Source organism: Epinephelus moara, chromosome 17, assembly GCF_006386435.1.
Source record: "Epinephelus moara isolate mb chromosome 17, YSFRI_EMoa_1.0, whole genome shotgun sequence".
NCBI lineage: Eukaryota > Metazoa > Chordata > Actinopteri > Perciformes > Serranidae > Epinephelus > Epinephelus moara.
The window spans coordinates 13,050,700-13,071,277 of NC_065522.1; the positions used below are offsets into that span (position 1 = coordinate 13,050,700).

At 39.6% G+C, this 20,578-nt stretch overlaps 1 protein-coding gene across 1 annotated transcript in view; it reads left to right on the forward strand.

Annotated features, from left to right (window-relative positions):
* Positions 1-460: 460 nt before the first annotated feature.
* kcnip4a (potassium voltage-gated channel interacting protein 4a) overlaps positions 461-20,578 on the forward strand; it is a 150,330-nt gene continuing 130,212 nt past the window's right edge. The window contains exons 1-2 of the mRNA XM_050066768.1: positions 461-523; positions 1,272-1,423. Coding sequence (XP_049922725.1) covers positions 1,285-1,423 — 139 coding nt within the window. The 5' untranslated portion in view covers positions 461-523; positions 1,272-1,284. The remainder of the gene's footprint in view (positions 524-1,271; positions 1,424-20,578) is intronic.

A 20,578-nucleotide genomic window follows, 5' to 3' on the forward strand; every position in this document is an offset into this window, starting at 1 on the left:
TGAGGTTTAACACCAGCCCTTTTTCCTCCAGAGTAGTTTTACAACCTTTTGAGGATGCTGATAAATTGCAACTATAGATTTTTCTGATTGTGAGACAGATCAGTTGCAGGGAGTGGGCATGTAAAGTATGCGTGTGTGTGTTGAAGGCTTTCATGTGTTTTAAGAGGCTCAAGGAGGACGATCAAAGGGATCCATTGTGAATGCTGAGCCACCAGCATCTCTCACTGCCTCTCACTGCCTCCTCTTTGACTGATACTTGAATAAAAACACACATGGTCCTCTAAGTTGAAGCCAAAGCCATAGTGTCTTCCAGCAATTCTCTCTCTCACCCATTCACTCTCTCTGTGCTTCACTGAGCGGTCCTCGCTCTCCTCCTCCTCATCATCCTCCTCCTCCTCCTCCCACCCCCCTTTCACACTCTGTTGATCAGCTCAGGAAAGGGAAAGTGCTCGCGTGAAACCTGAGGATCACTTGCAGACTGAGGAAGCAGAGAGAGCGTGCACATCGTGCTTTATCCTGCAAGGTAAGATGATGCTCAGAAGGACAATTGATAGTGTTAGCGCTCGCACTGGACATCAATTTTTGTGCATTGAAGGATATAAATTTGCGATTTGAGAGCAAACCAAAAGCCCTCCAGTCACAGCAGCTGATGATCTGTTGATGTTTGGAACTTTTGCTCTTGAAATGGGACCTTCAGGGGGAGTGTAATCATAGTTCTGAAGGAGGTAGGGTATCGCTAGGTCATGTTTCATTAAGTAATGCCATCAATTTTTGTTTGTTTTACTCAGGGATGATTATCTGAAACAATCAGGATATTTACTGGTTTAATTGGTGTGAGTCAGCAAAGGATCATTGCACACCAGTTTGCATTAAAACAGTCAACTTGGTATATTTGCTCTGACCATCACTAGTCCTGGAATAGCTGGAAGAGTTGCTCTGCTTCTTGAAACAGCTAAGGATGCATAAGACAAGGATTTTCCGGCTCCAAAAGGGCACACAGAAATGTCTTGCATTTCATTATGCCCGTGCCTAACTGGGGGCAAAAAAACCACACCAAATTAGCATATGTTCTCAGGTGTATTGCCTGAACTTGACAGTTTGTTTCCGTGGCTGTAGCTATTTGTGTGTTAATGTTTACCAGAGGCCATGAAGGCTAATAATAATCACCTCAACATTCACATCCCTTTGAGAAGTACCCACATAATTAGGCCTGTTTCTGTACAGAATTTACTTCAGCGTAGCAAATAACGACACACTGTATTTAAAAATAGAGAGATTCCAGCCATGTGTTCACCAGCCAAGAGGACCCAGTGGAGGGAGGACCTGCAGCATTTCCGTAAAGACCACGGCTTCTCCAAGAAAGTCCTGCTCAACTGCTGCCTGGTGCGACGCATCATCACCTGGGCCTCCCCAAACCCAAAAGGTACAAAAAACGCACAGATTTGTGGCTACAGATACCAGCTACGCACAGCTTAGGTGGTGGAATGTGATTTGATTGCCTCTCATTTATAGGATTGGTTGTCAACTTTGTGTTCTAGCCAGAGTCTCAATATTTGTTAGATGAACAAGAAGAAGATGAAAAGGAATTGATTTGTCTGGTGAATACAGTGTCTTTTGAAAAAGGAAAAGTAGGGTACCTTGACATTCAGAGTGAAGGACTAATGAATGATTTTTGCATGGAACAAAAGTGGCATTTTAGTGGGCATGGAAGCAGAATTAACTGTTGTTTTGTGCTTGAAACTAATCTGTGAAATTTTAGATTTACTATATTGTTTGCAGCAAAAAAAGGGTGTTTTAAGGGCTGTGTGTTTCCTTTTGCCCAGGTAGTAGAGATGATAAAACCAACCTGAGTAAAATATCAGAGGCAAACAAAATTTTTGTAAGCCTAAGTAGTGAAATTTTGTGCTTATATTTTTCTAAAGACCGAAACAAGAATGCAGGGTTGATATGTATTTATCCCATTCTCACAGCTTTATGTGTCACATTCTGTATCACAAAACCAGTTACCCAAATCATAGTCAAGAGAAAGCTGTCCAAACTGGAGAGCAGTGTGCGAGAAGTCTTAGAAGTACAGTGTGCACTTAAAGAGCACTGCAAAAACCAATGTGTGTAATCTTATTACACATATTTGAGATTAGATTCAACCGTAACACTATACACTCATTAACTGTACTGGAAACCTGAGTTCTGACCAGCAGAAATGAAGCAAAATTCCCAGAGTCCAGAATGTACTTGTCGAAACACCGGTCAGGCTGTCAGCACCATTGAAAACATATTAATGTGTTATTGATCTGTCATCCTTTCACCTTTATAGGAACATCAGAATTTATGATTTTTCTGGAGTGACAAATGATGAGAACGCGTCGCACCACAAGTCACACTAGACGGCTTCAGTAAATTAGTTCTCTTTGAACCTAGATATGTATTGATTACGTCTTGGTTTATGTATTCACATTGGTCTCACAGGATAGGATTTATAGCTACATTTCCTTGCCACTGGAACAGGCAACATGTCAGGCAGTAAAATACAGAATAAGAACCCTTGGCTGTCATTGGCCAAGGCCACTACATCACACTTAGATACACCAGAGCTAGAGTCAAGCCTCTTTTTTGAATAAGGAAAAATTGTATGCTTTTTTTGTCCCTTTTTTAAAGTTTCTTTTAAGTAGCAGACTTTTGAGAACTTTTTCACAAACTGCAGGTATGGTATTTTTCTGAAAGCGTCTGTAATGTGAGCAAAGATTTTTTTAGCTTTTGTTTTCTCTTGAGTATTTATTTGGCTGCAGTAAAAGTTATGAGATTGCAGTGTCTTTCCTCATCCGTCGTTGCTGTTCATTAGTGACACTTGCTTAGTTCCCCTGATTGTTTTATCGCTCAGTGACATGTCAAAAGCATTACCATAAAACCTGGAGCTTTTCGTAATTGGCAGGTGTTGTTCCACATTGATATGGCTTGTCAGATAAATGGGTTGTGTTTGGGTATGATTTAGGATGCTATTAAACAGTCATGAAAGTCACCGTAGGGACTAAATGACATCTGCAATGAAGATTTTTCTGCAGGGGGAAAAACAACAGCAGAAGTACTCCCAAACAGCTGTTCGTCATGAATAAGAGAAGCCAGATTATGCATATTCACCTTTTTGTAGGAAAAAAGAAAACTTTTCTCATTTTGTATTGATTAGATCGGTGTCAATGGGGCAGGTGCAGTCTCTTGATCACATAATCAGTGTAGTCTCTTCTTGTGCTTAGCCCTGGGTTGGCCTCTCTCTGGCTTTGTGTGTGTATGTGTGCACCTGCACAGTTGTCATTTGAATCTATCCCTCTTATAACATGCGAGCTGGCGGCCACAGCTGGAGCCACACCGGGACCCAGGTGTTTGTGTCAGGCACATTTGAATTAGACAGAGTGTTGTTTAGACTTTCATTCTATCACTGCTCCGTTTTTATTGGAAACATGCTGCCTTCATCCCAGGACTGGCTGCATTTTCATACCGCCTTAAGTTTTACCTCAAGGTAGATGAAACAAGAGCACAGCAGTACTAAAAGAAAGATACGTTTTCAACCTTTATTCAGGTCTGAAATTAAACTTTCTCTTGCTGAACTGCTGAGCACTGCTGTCACCTTTTCTTTGCCTGATGTGTGTATTTAACACAGACATCAATAAAACCATGAATTACAGAACACAAATTAACACGGTAATAATAATAATTTAACAGCTACATTGGATTCAAAGCCTTCTCTCGCAACATATGTTTGTTTATAGGTGTTCTCGTCATTAGGCGACGTTAAAACTAATAACATAATCCCTTGTGTTGCCCAGAATAACCTCCCAGCACGCAGATGATCACACTATAAACCTGCCAGGTGGCAATCGTACCCTCCGGATGTCGGAGCAGTCTCCAGAAAATGAGCATGCTCACTAAAGCAGGTGTTTCTAGAAATACACAGGCCCCATGTTGTGCCCACAGGACAGACTGTTACAAATCCCTGCTGTCTCTATGATGGAAATAATGACACATAGTACTGGTTGTCACAGAATTTTTAACGCCTGTTTTGTTGATAATTGACTACATTGACAACATTGAAGAAATATTGCTTTTTATTAAATTTGGGGGACCAAAGCACCACTTACTGTACGCTGCTTATATGTATCATACTCACATACAGCTGTTGCATGTTTAAGCTGAGTTTTATTTTCAATATATTAAGAAAATATGGCAGAATTAGAATCTGAATTTATCACTACTTTTGTCTTGCGTTAGTAATCCATCGCTGTACCTCATCTTTTCTGCCAGGAGAGGGCAGCAAGCTACAGAATAAATAAATGACTAACATGATAACAGTGTTTGCTGCCTTCAGAGCAGTTCAGTAACAGTGTCTTAAATAACATGTAATTGAGCAAATTTGAATGTAAGATCATTTAAAGTAATCATTTTATTTGCTCATGATAGTAAAGCATAAACATGAACACTGAACATGTACATCATTTGCTGCAGCAGTGCCTGAATAAAAAAACAAAAACAACACTGCAGGCCATTTAAAGATGACAATGCTTATTCTCAATAATGCAGCATGCTGCAGTTGTTAACCTGGCTTACGTACAAGTGCAGGTACAATATCAACACGAGCGCTGTCCGATATAATCTAATACAACAACCCTTCGTGACAACACTCCCCCTGAATACATCACGTGTCCCTTGAACACTCAGGTAGTGATACGGTCATAAATTCTGTGAATGTCTGCACTGCAGCAGTCATTCAGTGGCCCCAAATGCACTCACTATAGCTTAGATGTTTCTCTGTGCTGGGCATAGTAGCACAATATTAACATACAATGACAGGTGGATATGAATATTGATGTTCGGCTTGCATTCTGCTTTATGATTGGACATGAAAGACACATCGTAAAACATATCATCAGCAGCAAATGCCACTCGTGGGATTTGCCTACTTGTGTTTTTTTTCTCTCTGGATGCAGTGAGTGTGGATTACAGTAAGGGCTCTTGTATTTTCTGCGGAAGACATGATGGAAAGCTGTTTGACTGGTTTGCTACTTGGCCTCCTTTGTTTGTTTTACTGTTAAGGATGAAGAGAATTTCAACAAAGCAAATCGCTCAATGGAAAATCCACAGTGCAGAGCCATCTCATACCCACCCCAGACAGTACACCTTTCCACTCTCTGGTTAATACTTTCCTCAGATCTGTATCAGATCAACATAGCTTTAGACATGCAATCTGGACACACTGTTTCCCACTTATGTATACAACATACATATATATACATTATCGACCTGCATGTCCCAGGTTTCCCCATAGCTTTACCTGGGCAGAATCCTACCACCTTGAGGCTGGCTTTCAGGGTCATGTCCTTTCCAGCAGCCCAGAAATTGCCTGAAAAACCATTCACTTATGTTTTGGCTGAGTCAACAGTATTGAATCCTTATGAGGAAGTTGTAAATTCAAAGTTGCATATGTTCCTCAATCTATTTTTGTGTAAGATGTATTGTGAGAAATCCTGACGCTTCCCTTTACTGATTTGAATTTAATTGCCGAGAGTTAGCTCGCAGTGTGTTGCCATATCCAACAGTGCGACATTATGATGAGAAGCCTTGCTAAAAGTACCCTTAAACCTTGAGAAACAATACCAATCACCGTGATGCACTATTTTGAGGGTAATGTTAAATCTCATTAAGAGAGTCCTAGGGTGTGTGTCCTTGATGAGTGTAATTCCGAACCGTGATATAGCAGGCAGGATTTTTTGAATCAAGTTCACAAATTTGCCAACAGCTTTAGGTCATATGTCTGCTTTTCGGTAAAGCAACTTGCTTTCCATTTTAATCTGTTTTCCCACTTGGTCAAGAGTGCAGGCCTCAGTGGATCTAAGGTGGAAATGGGAAAAGGCAATGATGGATTAGAGGGGAAGTTGAGGCAGCATGCAGCCTCTCAGATCGGCGGAGAGGGGAAGAAGAGCAATTGCCTGGGGTCCGCTGGCTGGCTCAGATGCAGACATGTCCTACTGTTGTCATTCATTTGATTCATATGTTGTGAAAATGGTTGCTGGAGAATAGGGGGAAGGGTTCCAACAGTGATACCTTTCCATGACATTAATCTTATTCATAGCGCTAGCGAGTATCGGTGACAGCCAGAGAGAAAATATTTCACGTTGTTTACAACTAATGGGCTCAGAGATGACGAGAGCAAATTTTTTTGAAATGCAGCGGACAGCGTGTTTCACATCTCTGCATACTTGTAAGCTTGCATATATTTCACCTGCAGAGCCTCGGATTTATTAGCAGGTTAGTTCTATTCTTTTGGATACAGTGGTTTTTATATTACCCAATCCACACTGGCTATTAGTGCACTTTTGCCTGCATTGAAATTCATGTTTTTTAGAGTGGAAAATAAGTTAATAATCATCATTGCTTTGTTATGACCAGCTGAAAAGCTTTTTGCTGGTCATTGTGCAATGCAGTTAATACTTTCCCAAACAATTCTATAAATGGCTCAAATATCAACCAGTCGAAAGACACATGATTCGAGAGGCACTTTCCATTATGTCACACAACACTGAGCCTGGCGTTCTCTTTTTCAGACTTGGCCATGACCTGCACCCCTCTGTTGATAAACAGGGATTTGCTGCTAACAGCCAGGGCTTAGTCGGAGAATAGACGACCCTGGCGAACCTTGTTGTTTGTAAAACACCTTAAAGTAGCCTGTTGACAGACAATATCTCTCACACTCCCTCCTGTCAACTGGATACAGCTAACTGAGATGCCGAGCAGCGCAACATGTGACCCTGTGCCGGGCATCTTTGTAACCAAGCCGGGTCCTTTTGTCCATGTTATACCGGGAACTCCTTCTACACACGATTAAATATGCATTCGTTGCCACATGCAGGTGTTTTTCCACAGACAGAGGAAGCCACATGTGAGCACATGCACTGCTGTAGAAATGAAACAATGATGTAATCAAACCCCTATGTTTACTCATGTTTAAAGTTTCCTTAACTTTAGAAACAGCAGTCGACAGTCTCACATAACGTCTGTGTAGTAGCTGTTATGGAGCTTTTGAATGTATCATCATATTTTCATCTTTAAAAAAGTACTCAAATTAAAAGAAAAAGTATCTTCCAACAGGTGTCTCTGCTCTGTGGTTAATTGAGCAGGAAACACACTTTGGAGAAATAAAGGCTCCTAATATAGCTATAGACTACAACATTAGTCTTGGAAAGGTTGGTGTGAAGTTGTCAATGTCATTAATCATCAACTGCTTCTGCATAACTTATCCCCCACCTGGCTAACTTCTTTTCCTCACACGTCCTCCTTTGTCCTCCCGTCTGCCGGTGATACAGGCGTTTGCCGGTAACCTACTTCAGTCAAGTGTTTGTATTCTAGCAGCGGCCTGGGCCCTCTATAAATAGGCCTTCCTGATTGATACTCGGTACAGTGAAACCTCGTAAGCCTTGGGCTGCCGCAGGGCACAAATGACTTTCTTGTGTCTGTGTCACTCAGCTTTAACACACCTGTCCCTGTCACGGTCTAATTTATCTCCCCTGTCTGTTTGTCAGCCAGCATCCAAGCAGCAGGCAAAGGTTCAGTGCCAGGCCTGAAAGACCATGCAAATTCATTCATATCCCCCCACAGAGATGGCGTCTGATAAGGTGTGATGTATTTAATGTTCAACATGAAGGATAAGCATCTCCAAGCTGCTATATCACCGCATTGAGTAAAGGCATTTTAAAGTAACCTGTCGCATGTGTACATGACTGCACACTTTTCCTAATCCAAATGTCACACAGTTCATGACATTTTTACTTCGCTTTTCTAATCTCTTGACTTTGTTCAGGCCTTTGCTGGGAAAACAACACATGCACACAAAGTAATAACATTTCCTGCAGCAGCAACAGACATAAATTGAAGAACTTTAGTTTCCATAAGCAGAAATTCAAAGTTTAATCATCTGGAAATCAAGGTACAGCAATGTCATAATGCAGCATTTCCGAGCTAGAGCCTTGGGTTCCTCATAAAAAAAAAAAAAAGATTGGCAGTGCCCATGCACAAGATTTTTATCGCATTTATTAAAACCCTACTTTAATGGGCGAAACTGCAGACAGAGCAATACTGCTCAGGACATCTCTATCACAGTCTATTATGAAAGATTACTTTGACATTTTTCCATGACAAACGCGCAACATGACATGTTGTTGGCAAGTATAGCACAAGGTGTGGGCACTGTCCCTGATGACTGCATCAACCTGTCACTGTGGGAAGAAGCAGAAATAAGATTGAAGTCCTACTGGGAGCACCCCAGTGAAACTGCCACCCGACAGCGCCGGTGTCTTCAGATTGGTCCCACATGACAGGGTGCTCACTGAGATTGTGTCTCCGGAGTGCACGGGAGAAAAATGTTGTCATTTACATGCCATTCTGTGTTGTGAAGTTGCGAGTAGATTGTAATTTTGGTGCAGTTTGGATTGTTTTAATGCAAATTTGATAGGCATGCTGTGTTATTGGCATTTCACTGATAATATATCTTTAAAGGAGGGTGTTTAGTAGCACTTTTACTTTAGTAGTCCCTCAGTTTTCAGTTGTAGACTTTTCAGTTGTAGATTGACTCTCTTCTGATCAGTTTCCATGGTTCACTAGCAACAGGATCCAAATGAAAGTACCTTTTTGTTTTTTTAAGGAAAGTAAACTCGGTTGGCAAATTTGAATGTGCTTTAATAAAGACTACTTAAAGAACTGAAGTGAAACACTTCAGAATTAACTGCCTGACTATCACAGTTGTAATGTGCTTCGTATTTGCTTATGTTAAGATGGTGGATAAAAGCCGTTCTATGGCAGGAAGATATTTGACATTGCTAATTAAGATCATGATTTGAAACGAGCATCAGTCTTAAAGTAGTAAAAATGATCCATAAGGAAGTAAAAGTTCTGGTTGTGGTAATATTGATTCAGTGTTCAAAACAAGATTCATTTTACAAGAGCCTGACTTAGAGTGGTGCACTTCAGTTTGTTGTATCGTCAATAGGGTGTGCTTTCTATTAAACTTTGCTTAAGCTCTAATTGCAGCTCTTTGTTTTTAAGAACACATATTTGCTCTGCACACCTGACTGAGACCAAGATGAATAAATGATGGTAACTTTGCAACGTCATTATGAAGGCAAATTACCACCCAGGTAATAGAAGAGATGGGCTGGCCCGAGTATACAGTATGTGCTCACTATCTGATGTACACACGCTTTCTTGTTGCCAGACTTCATTGGTGAAGAAATAGCAAGAGCCCACAAACTGCGCAGTAAAGACTTAAAAAATGCAGTTAAAATACAAATAACATTCTGAGAAGCTTTGAGAGAGTAAGTTTTACCTTCGAGGGGGGTTTTAATGCTATTGCCATTTGAATGCTCTCACAGTTTTATGTGCCAATTCCCTGCAGTTGAGCCTGTGAGTCTAGTGAGCAGAGTTAGATATTGTGTAAGTGGAAGCAACCTCTTACGGCGAGCAATGCAGTCCACTGCAGCCAAGAGGGACCTCTGTGAGCATAGTGGAAGGTGAAGAATAGAACATAGTGAGAGAGACGTTTGAGACAATAGATAATTCGAGAGAGAAAGGATGGAATAATTAGCAGGAGGAATGGTGAGAGGAATAGAAAGGGACGGTGCACGTACAGGAATCGAGACAGAGACAGATGGCTGAAGGTGGAAGCTCTGTCCGAAATGCCAAAGAAAAGTTATTTTTTGCTGCTTGAATCTGGCAGCCTGCAACAGAATAAAAACCTGCCCCTCTGAGACACAAGCAGAAATCTGCTGAACAGAGCGGAGCCTGCTGCAGCTGGACCGATAAACCTGGACACGTTTGACTGTAACTAAACCACTGCCAAACCTCTTATATTGGTGTTTACTGAAACATTAAATTAGGAGATGAAAGTTCATATTTCGATTATAGTGTGTTTCTGTAACACAAACTCACCGCAATACAAATGCTTACTCTTATTCATATTATTCAGCATGCCAACATATTTACAGTGGCTACATTTACATGCACGCTAATATTCTGCTATTATTCTGAATATGACAGTAGTATGACTTTGATACAACAGCATGTTTGATTTAGATATTCGGGATTAGGCCTTTTTCTGAATGAAGCATTGTCCAATTAAGACACTGGATAGGAGGTTTTAGGAACATCCTTTAGACATATATACAGAACATTAAGAATATTTGTCTCAGTTGGAGTTTTTACAACAGTTTGTGTTCATACATGTGGTGTACATAGACCAACTAGCCAACAGTTTGCAAGGCTGGAGTAGAAATGCATGCCTAAAAGAAAAGCCAACATCTCTGGTTGGAAGAAGAAACTCTATTTTTAACCATTATGATAGACTTCGATATCAACAGGTTTCGGATATGTGCAATTATCAAAACACAGACCTGTTATATTTGCCATGTTCACCTGTGATTAGCATGTTAACATGCTGACAGCTCGTTAGCACTGAACACACGGTACAGCTGAGGCTGATGGGAATGTATAGTTGTGTCGTTTTTTCAAAGAGAAAAGGAATAGGGAGGAAAAAGAAGGGGGTTATACCTGTCAAACCACCCATTCACCTGCCATTGTTTACTGCTTTTAGACTATAGGAGACAAAGTGTTGATCAGAAGCAGTCAATTTATTAAATGCCTCTGATATTTCCAGTATGATTAGTTTTGAATCTGGCTCCAGTGGAATTTTCAGTATATTGAAAAAGAGTCTAAAGGCCTTCAATTTCTGGGCTAAGTACAAAACTGTGGGTCAAAATGGTTTCTTTGGACTGGCAATTGTGTCATTGTGAGAAACATTGGGGAATATTTCATTCAGTTTAGATTTTGAATAGTTTAACCTGTGCAGCACTGAACTGTACGTCTGGCATTTTTAGATCAAGTGTGAAGATATTGTAAGCTGTTGTCCCATCTATCATTTGGGAGTTGTTGACCTAGGTCATCTCCTCATGCATACACATTTGTAAACCTCAGATGAAGGGCGTTTGGTAGAACAGTGTAAATTTCAAACATTCACCGAGTTTATCTGAAGTTGCAGTGTTTTAGTCCTGCGTGTACATTTTCACCCAGTCCCTAACCTGAAGATATCTGAAAAAATTGTTGGTATTCAAATTGTATTTCTCCCACAGCTCTTAGAAGGAGGAAAAAGTCCATTTCAAATATAGGTCACTCACAGTATTGATTCCTTGGTACATCCATTGGGTGAAAACATCTAAACTAGAGGGGTTTGAAGGAGGGGTTGTTTGGAGGGAAAGATACGTCTCTCAATTTGAGACTAAAGTTTAACTGTTTCCAGATATGAATTGTACCATGTATTATAGGATTGTGGTCATGTGTTGATGTACTCAGAGGTACTGGAGACATGACAATTGTGCCTATAAAGAAAGGCAAGCAGTCCTCTCTCTCCGTGTTTAGCAAATTGGCTTGCTGGTGTGAGTCATCTGTCCATAAGATTATGGTCTTAATATTCCTTGCCCAGTAGTACAAGAGGAAATGAGCTGTTCAGGTATTTGATCATGCAGGATTCGACTAATTAAAATTTTGACTTGATGCTGCCACTGGATGAAATTGAACATTATTACAATTTCAGCTGAAGGGAACATGAATGTCGACCAAATTTCACGGCAATCCATCAAGTAGTTGTTTATATTTCATTAAAAACCACCCTGATGGCAACCTCATGGTGGTGCGATAGTCAGAAGATGACCAAAGTAGTAGACGTAATCCTCTGGGCACAATTGTTCAGAAGTAGCCTGATCGGATTTCAGATATGAGATTGGATCAAATCTTGAAAATGGTTCTGAAATTGGATGAGATCACATAATCTAGTCTTGGTTTCGATCATGATCAAACCTCCAGTATGTGTTGTTTAAAAGTTTTAGTAGGACTGGAATAGTTTATAGTATAGTAATTTGAAAAGTTTATCCTGATCCCAACAGAAGGCTGCATTCAGGGTGGATTTTAGGGACAAAATGTTATAAAACTTTTAAATTGGTTGAATATATATACACACATTTATATTTCACACTTGATTTGTTTAACTGTCACAGTGACAAAATAGATAAAGTAGATATTAGGCCACTTATTTAGCCTATGTAAAGGATTTTGCCCCATAAAATAATCCCCCAAATAGCTGTCAATAACAAACAAAAATTAAGTAATTTTTAAGTTTTAATTAACACTTTGTATTAATTACAGTGACAGTCAAAAGTTGTTTAACAATCGCCTGTCTCTTCAAATAAAGACACTTGTGATATAAAGTCCAAATAAGAGCGTTAGTTATCTGGATCAGGGTGATCCCATCCAATTATGCTTTGAAAAAACAGCACAAAAGTCAGTTGGATTAGTTGGGATTTTGAAATGTGGATCATTCTGAAGCAGATAAAACTTTTTGAACAACTGGGCCCTGGGAACCATGAGCGTGTCCATCCAATAGTTGTTGAGATATTTTGGTGTGGACCAAATTGGCGGACCAACTGACATTACTACCCAAGAGCTATGGTGCTAACGTCACTGAAAAGGGTTTTATAGAAAACCTTGCTTAAACTAGTTGGGTGCTGAAAGAAATAATTTGTTGATGCCAGTACAGAAACTACAGTATGTATTGGCAATACTATTTGAAATTTACAAACGATACTGAGCCTTGTATTGGAAATATTGCATATTTTTTATCAGAGTTGTGCCTTGATTGACCTTGGTGCGTGACTTTGTTATCTCTATGTCATAGTGAAGATATTTTTCTTGCTGTTCAACTGGAAATTGGCATCCTATTAGTTCCCTAGTAGCACTGACCCAGTCCAGGACATTCTTTTTAAATGGCACTTCTAGGTTTTTCTCACTTTCACAGAGAACAAGGTTGGGAATTTCTCACCCATGCAGCTCCACATTAAGGCCAACCTCTATATTTGCTGCTCCACTAATGGCACCAGTCCCATTTGTTCTCACTTGAGGGAAAAACAAGGAGTATCAGTGCTCCCAGAGGACAAGGCCTATCCTTCTTAAGTAACTGTTGTAGTTTGTGCATGTCGGCCTATCGGCAGACGCGTCGCACACCCCACAGAAATTGGGTCAACAAACCACACCAGACCTCCTGCAAGAAACCAAAGAAAATGAGGTCATGGAAAAGCGAAGGCTCTCAGCTGGCCTGCAGAGCTTTTTAGCATGGCACAATATACGCTTTGTTATGACAGTTAACTCCGTCTTAACACTAACAGAGTCACTCGCAAGAATAAATTGTCTGCATGAGTTCTTGCTGTGTGTTTGTTTGACATTATGGAACTGCTTAAGTAACAGCACCTATTTTGGAGTAATAGTGCTAGTTCATTACATTACACTTAGACTGTAGTGTAGTGGCTTGGATTGGAGCAAAAAATGTTTAGTATCTAGTATTTAGATAAGTAACATTCAGTTCATCATTCATACATCCAAACTCAAACAGTGCTTGTTTACAAAGACACATTGACTCTTTTTCAGGAAACACTAGTTGGGAAATGGCACCTTTTTGTGAAACAGAGGACATTAGCCCACCACATAATCCCCTTGTGATGCATTTCCTCGTACTTCTAGGAGTGCTTACTGGCAATCCACTTCTACTGATGAATTTCAAACATGATGGCCTTCCAATAATTACAGTGGTAATGATCATTTGTACTGCATGGTGGTGGGTGTAATTTGCCTATTCCCATGGCAGCGACTGAGTTGTTTTATTTTTCTCATCTTCAGGGCAGTCATTCAGTAAATAGCTTTTTACAAGAGAGAATAGTGCTGTGCCCCCCAGTGTTAAAAGGTTCAAGGGAAGCCTTCATGTGTAGCTGTAGAATAAGTGAATTAAAAGTTTGTTAATAGAATGAACATGTGATATTTTAACTGCAGTATATTCCTGTCCTGTCACATCCTAAGACTGTATTGCATGGTACATTCTTTATAGGTGTTCAAGTGTTATTCTAGCTGTGGAATAATCTTACTTCCAGGAACACCTTATAGTTGATACATCTATTTGATGACATGTTTTTAAGCTGACACTGCGATGGAATGTATTTCACATCCTCAAAACAAAGAAACCAGAGCTGCTACCTGTGAGGCATTTTCAGTCAAGAAAAGTCCCAGCTTGGGTTGCAGAGTAAGGTAATTCTCCCACAGTAGTGGGAGGAAGGTACTTTGATTTGCTCAGTGTGTTTTTGCTCTGGGCTGGTTAGTAATATAGGCAAGCATATGCAAAATCCTAATTGTTCCCTGGGGATTCTGAATGACTTGACTAGTGATGTAATGGCAACTGTGATTTGAATATTAAGCAAGGTTATTTCATGCCAAACCTACTGTACATAGCAGCCCCCCATCTGATTACTGTAATGATGTGGAGCATACTAGGAACATATTACCCTCGCAATTGTCATTTTGAATGTCATAGACTGTGAAATATTTTCTGGCTGTTGGGACTTGAGTCCAACATGGCTGTGAGTCACTGCGAGTAAGGTTTGAAAATTTACACTAACTGAGCACAAATACTGCTAATGAAATTATTAAGATTAATTAACATGTTTTGTTCAGTAATGACAAAGATTTTAAAAGTTTTGAGATAATTAAAAGAACCCTAATCATCCCCTTAAGGTAGCTTCTGCCCCGTTCGAAGGATCTCCAATTAAATTGGCCTCGTGAGATAACTGTGGGGAATGTACCAAACAATTAGCTCTTTCTCTTTGATCCTAAGCAATTGTTCAAGCACATAAAGGCTTTTTGTGACTACATTTGTGTTTTTACGTAGAAGTTAAATAAATCCACCTTTGATGAATTTATCAAATAATAACATCTACTAGATGGTTTGGGGCAAAACATTGTACAGTCATTCACGGTTTCCAGATAATGTATCTTAATGACTTTGGTGATCCTTTTCATGCAGCATCACCATGATGTAGACATTTATGTTTTTATAGGTAAATAAATGTCTGTATCTGAACAGCTACTGTATGGATTGTCATGGAATTTGGTACAGACATTCATGTCCTCCCAAAGACAAAATGTAATACCTTTGGTGATCCCCTGTCTTTCTTACTAGTGCCATCATTGGGTGAAATTCCCATTGCCTCAGCTATACTTTGCATTTTGTTCTAATCAGAAAATGATAGCATACCCACATCCTAAATTTAGATTTTTATCAAGCTCAACCATTAAACAGCATTTACCTCATAGCACTGCTGTGTTACAAAGCCTCTAACATGACACTTAGGCCCAACCCATATCTTATTTATACCCCTTCCCCTCATTTTCGAGTGCCACCTGGCCTTTTGGACCAGAGTTACAAGGGGTAGTGGCTGAAATATTTCCCTATGAAACCCTTCAAGACCAGTCATCAATGCTGGCATGTACTTAAATAGACGCGATGAGTGTTTCCAAATCTTCGAATAGTGAAGGAATAGCTCAACGTACTCTCCCCATGATTGGCTACTACTTGTTGCCTTTATTGGTTTGACTGGTTAGGTTTAGGCAAGAGGAGTGGGATTGGTTAGGGTTAGGTTGAGAATGTCAGGGTAAGCCAGTCAGAGGCAGAGTAAGGCAGGCCATTCCTTCGTTATCCTAGGATTCACAAATTTGCTTGCTGGACGTTGCAAATATGCCGTCTTCTGCTGTGGTGACTTCTCTTGTAATAGGCTTCTTTTGCAGTCGTCCGGGCGCTCGCAATTAGTTTAAAACTTCAGTTTCATACAACCAATTGATAAACAAGTCATCACAACTCATTGGGAAGGCTTGGTTTATTATTCATCATTTTCTTCTAATACCAGAGGAGTCACTATATTAATACACAGGGTCAATCCATTTGTACTTAGCATGTGTTAAAGGAACTCTGAGGGCAGATACATCCTTGTCCATGGTACAATTTAGGTATACAGGTCACTATGATGAACATAAATCTCCCTAATCCAACACCTCCTTCATTTTGGACTGGGGTAGCAGCAGACTTTGAGGAGCACAAAGGCTCTTTTATAGTGCTTTTGTACCACCGCAGATCATAGGACAAGTGATCACATGTGAATAGATGCTACGCTACATCAGTGATCATGCCCCAGTTTGTTTAGAAATGATAATGAGAGAAGCTACATCTGGCACACAAGGGTGGCGATTTCCATCAATATTTACTTAAGGACAAGGAATTTAAAAAAAAAAAGATGGAGGCAGAGATAGAGATATTGTTCTTTAATATGAATGGCAACAGTGAAACAAACACTGACTTTCTTTGGGCATCTGCAAAGGCTTATATTAGAGGATTCATTATACATGTCACACCAAAAGAAAACACTGCTACTAAAGCAAGACTAACTGGAAACAGATCATAAAAAAGCAGAGTTATCTTATAAATCTAATCCAACTAAAACAAATCTTATTAAAATACATACTATAAGAGCAGCGCTATATTCAGTTTTGAATGAGAAAGCGTCTAGGTGATTATTTTACCAAAGGCAGCGACTGTATGAATATGAGAACAAACCTAGTAAATATTTGGCACACCTGCTTAATCAGAAACAAAATCATAATACCATAGCAGAGATTAGGGAATCAGGAGGGGAAAGACATTTTGACAGGAAAAACATTAGTTCTGTTTTTGTATAATTTTACAAATCATTAGATAAATCTGACAGTAACAACACCAAAGAGGATTCCGACAAGTTATTTTCTAAAGTTAAATTACCAACATTAACAGAAGTACAGCAACAATCTCTGGGTAGATCTATCCAGTAGTAGAAAATAATAGAAGAGATAACCCTGATGTGCAGTGGAAAATCCCCAGACCCAGATGGGTTTCTGGTGGAATGGTTTAAGGCCTTTGAAAATAGGCTCACTCCCTACCTGGTTAATACCAAGACTACCATTTCAACACTCCCCACTATTGTCTTTAGCCAACATCTGCCTGAAGAAAAAAACAACAAAACAAAACAAGGACCTGTATAGGCCTGTATCACTCATTATTGTAGATACAAAGATTATGGCCAAGGTCTTGACTTTCAGACTGGAACCATTAATATCAATAACAGTAAACCCTGATCAAACAGGCTTTATTGAAGGAAGGAGTTCCTTTATTAATATCATAGGCTTCTGAACATAATACAGCTAGCCAGGGATAATGGCTTACAGGATTTTGTGGTATCTCTTGTCCCATTAAAAGCTTTTGAAAGGGTTAAACGGCCCTTTCTTTTTTATGTTATGGAAAAATTTTAATTTGGGGCAGATTTCATTGATTGGGTGAAGCTTTTGTATTTGTCCCCCGAAGCAGTGCTTATTATTATTGCCTACTGCTGTGATCCTTTATACATTATAGCGTGGAACCCACTAGGGATGCCTGTTGAACCCCCCTTCTGTTCACGTTGGCTACTGAGCCTCTAGCAGAGCTCATTAGAACTATGTCAATGATTAAGGACTTCAGTGTTAAAGGTATGGTGCATATAATTTTGCTATACGTGGATGATGTTTTGCTGTACGTAGTTGACATAGATACTACCTTCCCTTGTCTGCTTGAATGTTTGCAGCAATTTGGACACATATCAGGTTTTTAAGGTGAACTTAAAAAAAACTGACGCCATGCCCATTGGTGCCTAGTAGGCTATGCTCCTCCCAGTAGCTTTCCTTTTTATTGGTCACTGAAGGAGATACCTTGGCATAAGAATTGGTCCCTCTCTTAAAAAACTGGTTAAAGTTAAATCTTAAACCAATTATAATGTATATGAAGGAAGATTTGCATAGGTGGAGAGCTCTACCTGTCTCTTAGTTAGGCAGGATAAGTATGCTCAAGATGAATATTTTACCTAGGATGTTATACCCCCTAGTGAACTCAATTTTTTTTATGATTTTAGATAAAATGCTTAAAATGGTCAAAATTAAAATGGGTAGAATACAGAGAGGCAAAGAACAAGGGGGACTTGGAATCCCAGACATGCAACTATACTATTGGGCAGCTAAAATGTGGTATCTTTGTGAATGGGTGAATCCATATATTACAGATACATGGGTATGGAGTCTAGCAATTGTGGTTTACTGACACTAAAGGACTGCCCCTTTTTAAAATCCAAGAAGGTAACACTGGAGGTTGAAAATAACTTCATTGTTCTAAACACATTGAACACATGGAATAAAATTAATATTTATATTAATATTTTTCACTTCTTGCTCCTTCACTTCTGGATTTCCCCTTCGCTTGCCAAGATGTAGTCTTTAGGGTCTGGTTAGAAAAGGGCCTGGACTGGCTTGTCAAATTCTATGAGAGAGAGACAGTGGATAGACAGCAGGTTTCTTTTTTTTTTTTTTACAACAGTCACATTTCTTCAGCTATCCTGAAATAAGACATTATATACCAAAAAACATATATGCCCCAAATGTATTTTTCTTTTAGGACATTCTTAAACAACCCCTACCAAAAAGATGTATTTCCTATGTTTATGAAAATTTTGGCTCAAATCTTAATCACATTACAGATCACATTGGAAAGTAGTGGCAGATTGACATGGATTGCGAATAGAGGAAAATGTTTAGGCATCAGTTATAGAAAATACACACATTCCGATAGAGTGATGCAATTTAAAATTCTACACAGCCTTCATTGTACACAATTATTGAGGGGCAGGAGCAGGTTTGAGCTCTACTACATTTATTAAATGCAATTCAGAAGTTGGCACGCATGCACATATGTTCTGGAAATGTGCAAAGATACAGAAATTTTGTGGAGAAGTGACATATGAGGTGGTTGCCTTGATAGGATATTTGGCACTATCACCTCTTCACTGTATTCTTTACAGCCATAATGCTAAACTGATTGGAATACTCTTACACATAACAAGGAGGACTAGTCTCAAATTTTGGATCTCGAAGGACAAGGAGATTCCTCTGGAAAAATTGACTTGCATCCTTCATGACAATATTGAAGGATTTATCAAAATATGGCGACCGGTCTTAGACACTGTGGAACCCTCGGGATTAATAACACACGACTATAGCATATCCCAGTAATTTGAATGTTATTGTTTCGCCTGGTGGTGATGTGTGTACTTCCATTTACTTATGTACTTATTTCCTCTTGGGTTTTTTTGGTCTTCTTTTGTCTTGTTTTTTGGATTGTAAAAGTAGGGTTGTTACTCCTGCTGTATTTATGTTTAGTTCAAGGTGGTACAAATTATGAAAAAAAGGTAGTTCTGTAAATATCCAATAATGGAGGTATATGAAACTGTGGCTGGAACCTAATAACAATAATTATTTATTTAAAAAAAGACTAAGATAATATGATGGTTATTGTAATTTTAAGTCTTTGTTAACAAAGAAAATCCATTGTGGGTTTATTTTGTTGCTTGTACAGCCATGTTGCTGATGATTTCTCAAAGCACTTGGTTTAAAGTGTGCCTTTGAAAGACCTCAGTTTGGAGGGTCATGTAACCCTCACACTTCACCCAACCCCTCTATCCCAACACCCCTCGATGTCAACATGCAAGAGGGAGGGGTAAGGGCTAAATGGTAGGGGCAAGGGCTGTATTGGGATTGGGCCATAGTCTTGTTAAAATGGTAAACTGAGATTACAACATACATAGCAGCTGTTGCCGTCCCTGACTTGTCCTGTCAGATAGCACTCAGTCTTGTTGAGTTTTGGATTTATCTTCTGCTGTGTCATTTTGCATTCACTTCCTTTGTAAGTGCTCCCTCAGTTGATACAGTCTCTGCATGGTCCATAACAATGGCAGTTAGTGGACCTCTGTGGGTTAGCTCTGAATCATGACATAAAAGGCAGCCACACAGCAGTAAACCCAGTCTCCAGCCTCATATTTTTTCCCCCCTCCATCAAAGCTCAGGGCTACCTCTGCCACATTATTAGCGAGCCAAGTAAAGGTGGCCTTGGTGAATTTGCTCCAGCACACTGTGGCTCTTATCAATGATTTAGTGTGTTGGGATTAATGTTCACACCTCATCCAAATGCTCAGTCCATTCTTTGGTTCAGTGACTTCAGGTTTTGTGGGGGAAAAAAACTGTTTAAAAGGACTTTAAAGGGGGGGAAAAAGTCAAATAAATAGAGACAGAATTTTCCTGGCTGTGCTTGAGGAGATATAAATCCTGTGCATGTACATTGGTCTTTACTGGCTTTCATCAGCATGTTTACAAGGATTCTACCCCCTTATTGGCTCTGCTTAGTCTCGCATTCAGTACTCCTGAGAGGCTGAGGAAAGGCCGATTGGCTTCTACTCAGAAAGATTTACATAACCAACTCCCCTATGATTACTATATACAACTAGAGTTGAGCTATTATTTGAAAATGTATCAAAGTAAAAATATTTAAAACAAGCATATTTAAATCGTGAGAGAAAGAGGCATTTGTGTTCCTCTGAGGAAAAGGTGTTTGAATCCTAAACAGACTGATCTGCATGCGGAGTGCCAGGCCAGCATATCAAGATCGATGCCCTAGAAAATCTGTGATTTTTATTCAAACCCAAGATTTGCATCTAATTCCACACTATCAACAACATTTTGAGCATTTCCAGGCTGGAAATGGAAATACGGAGCTAAAGCTGTGTCCTCATGT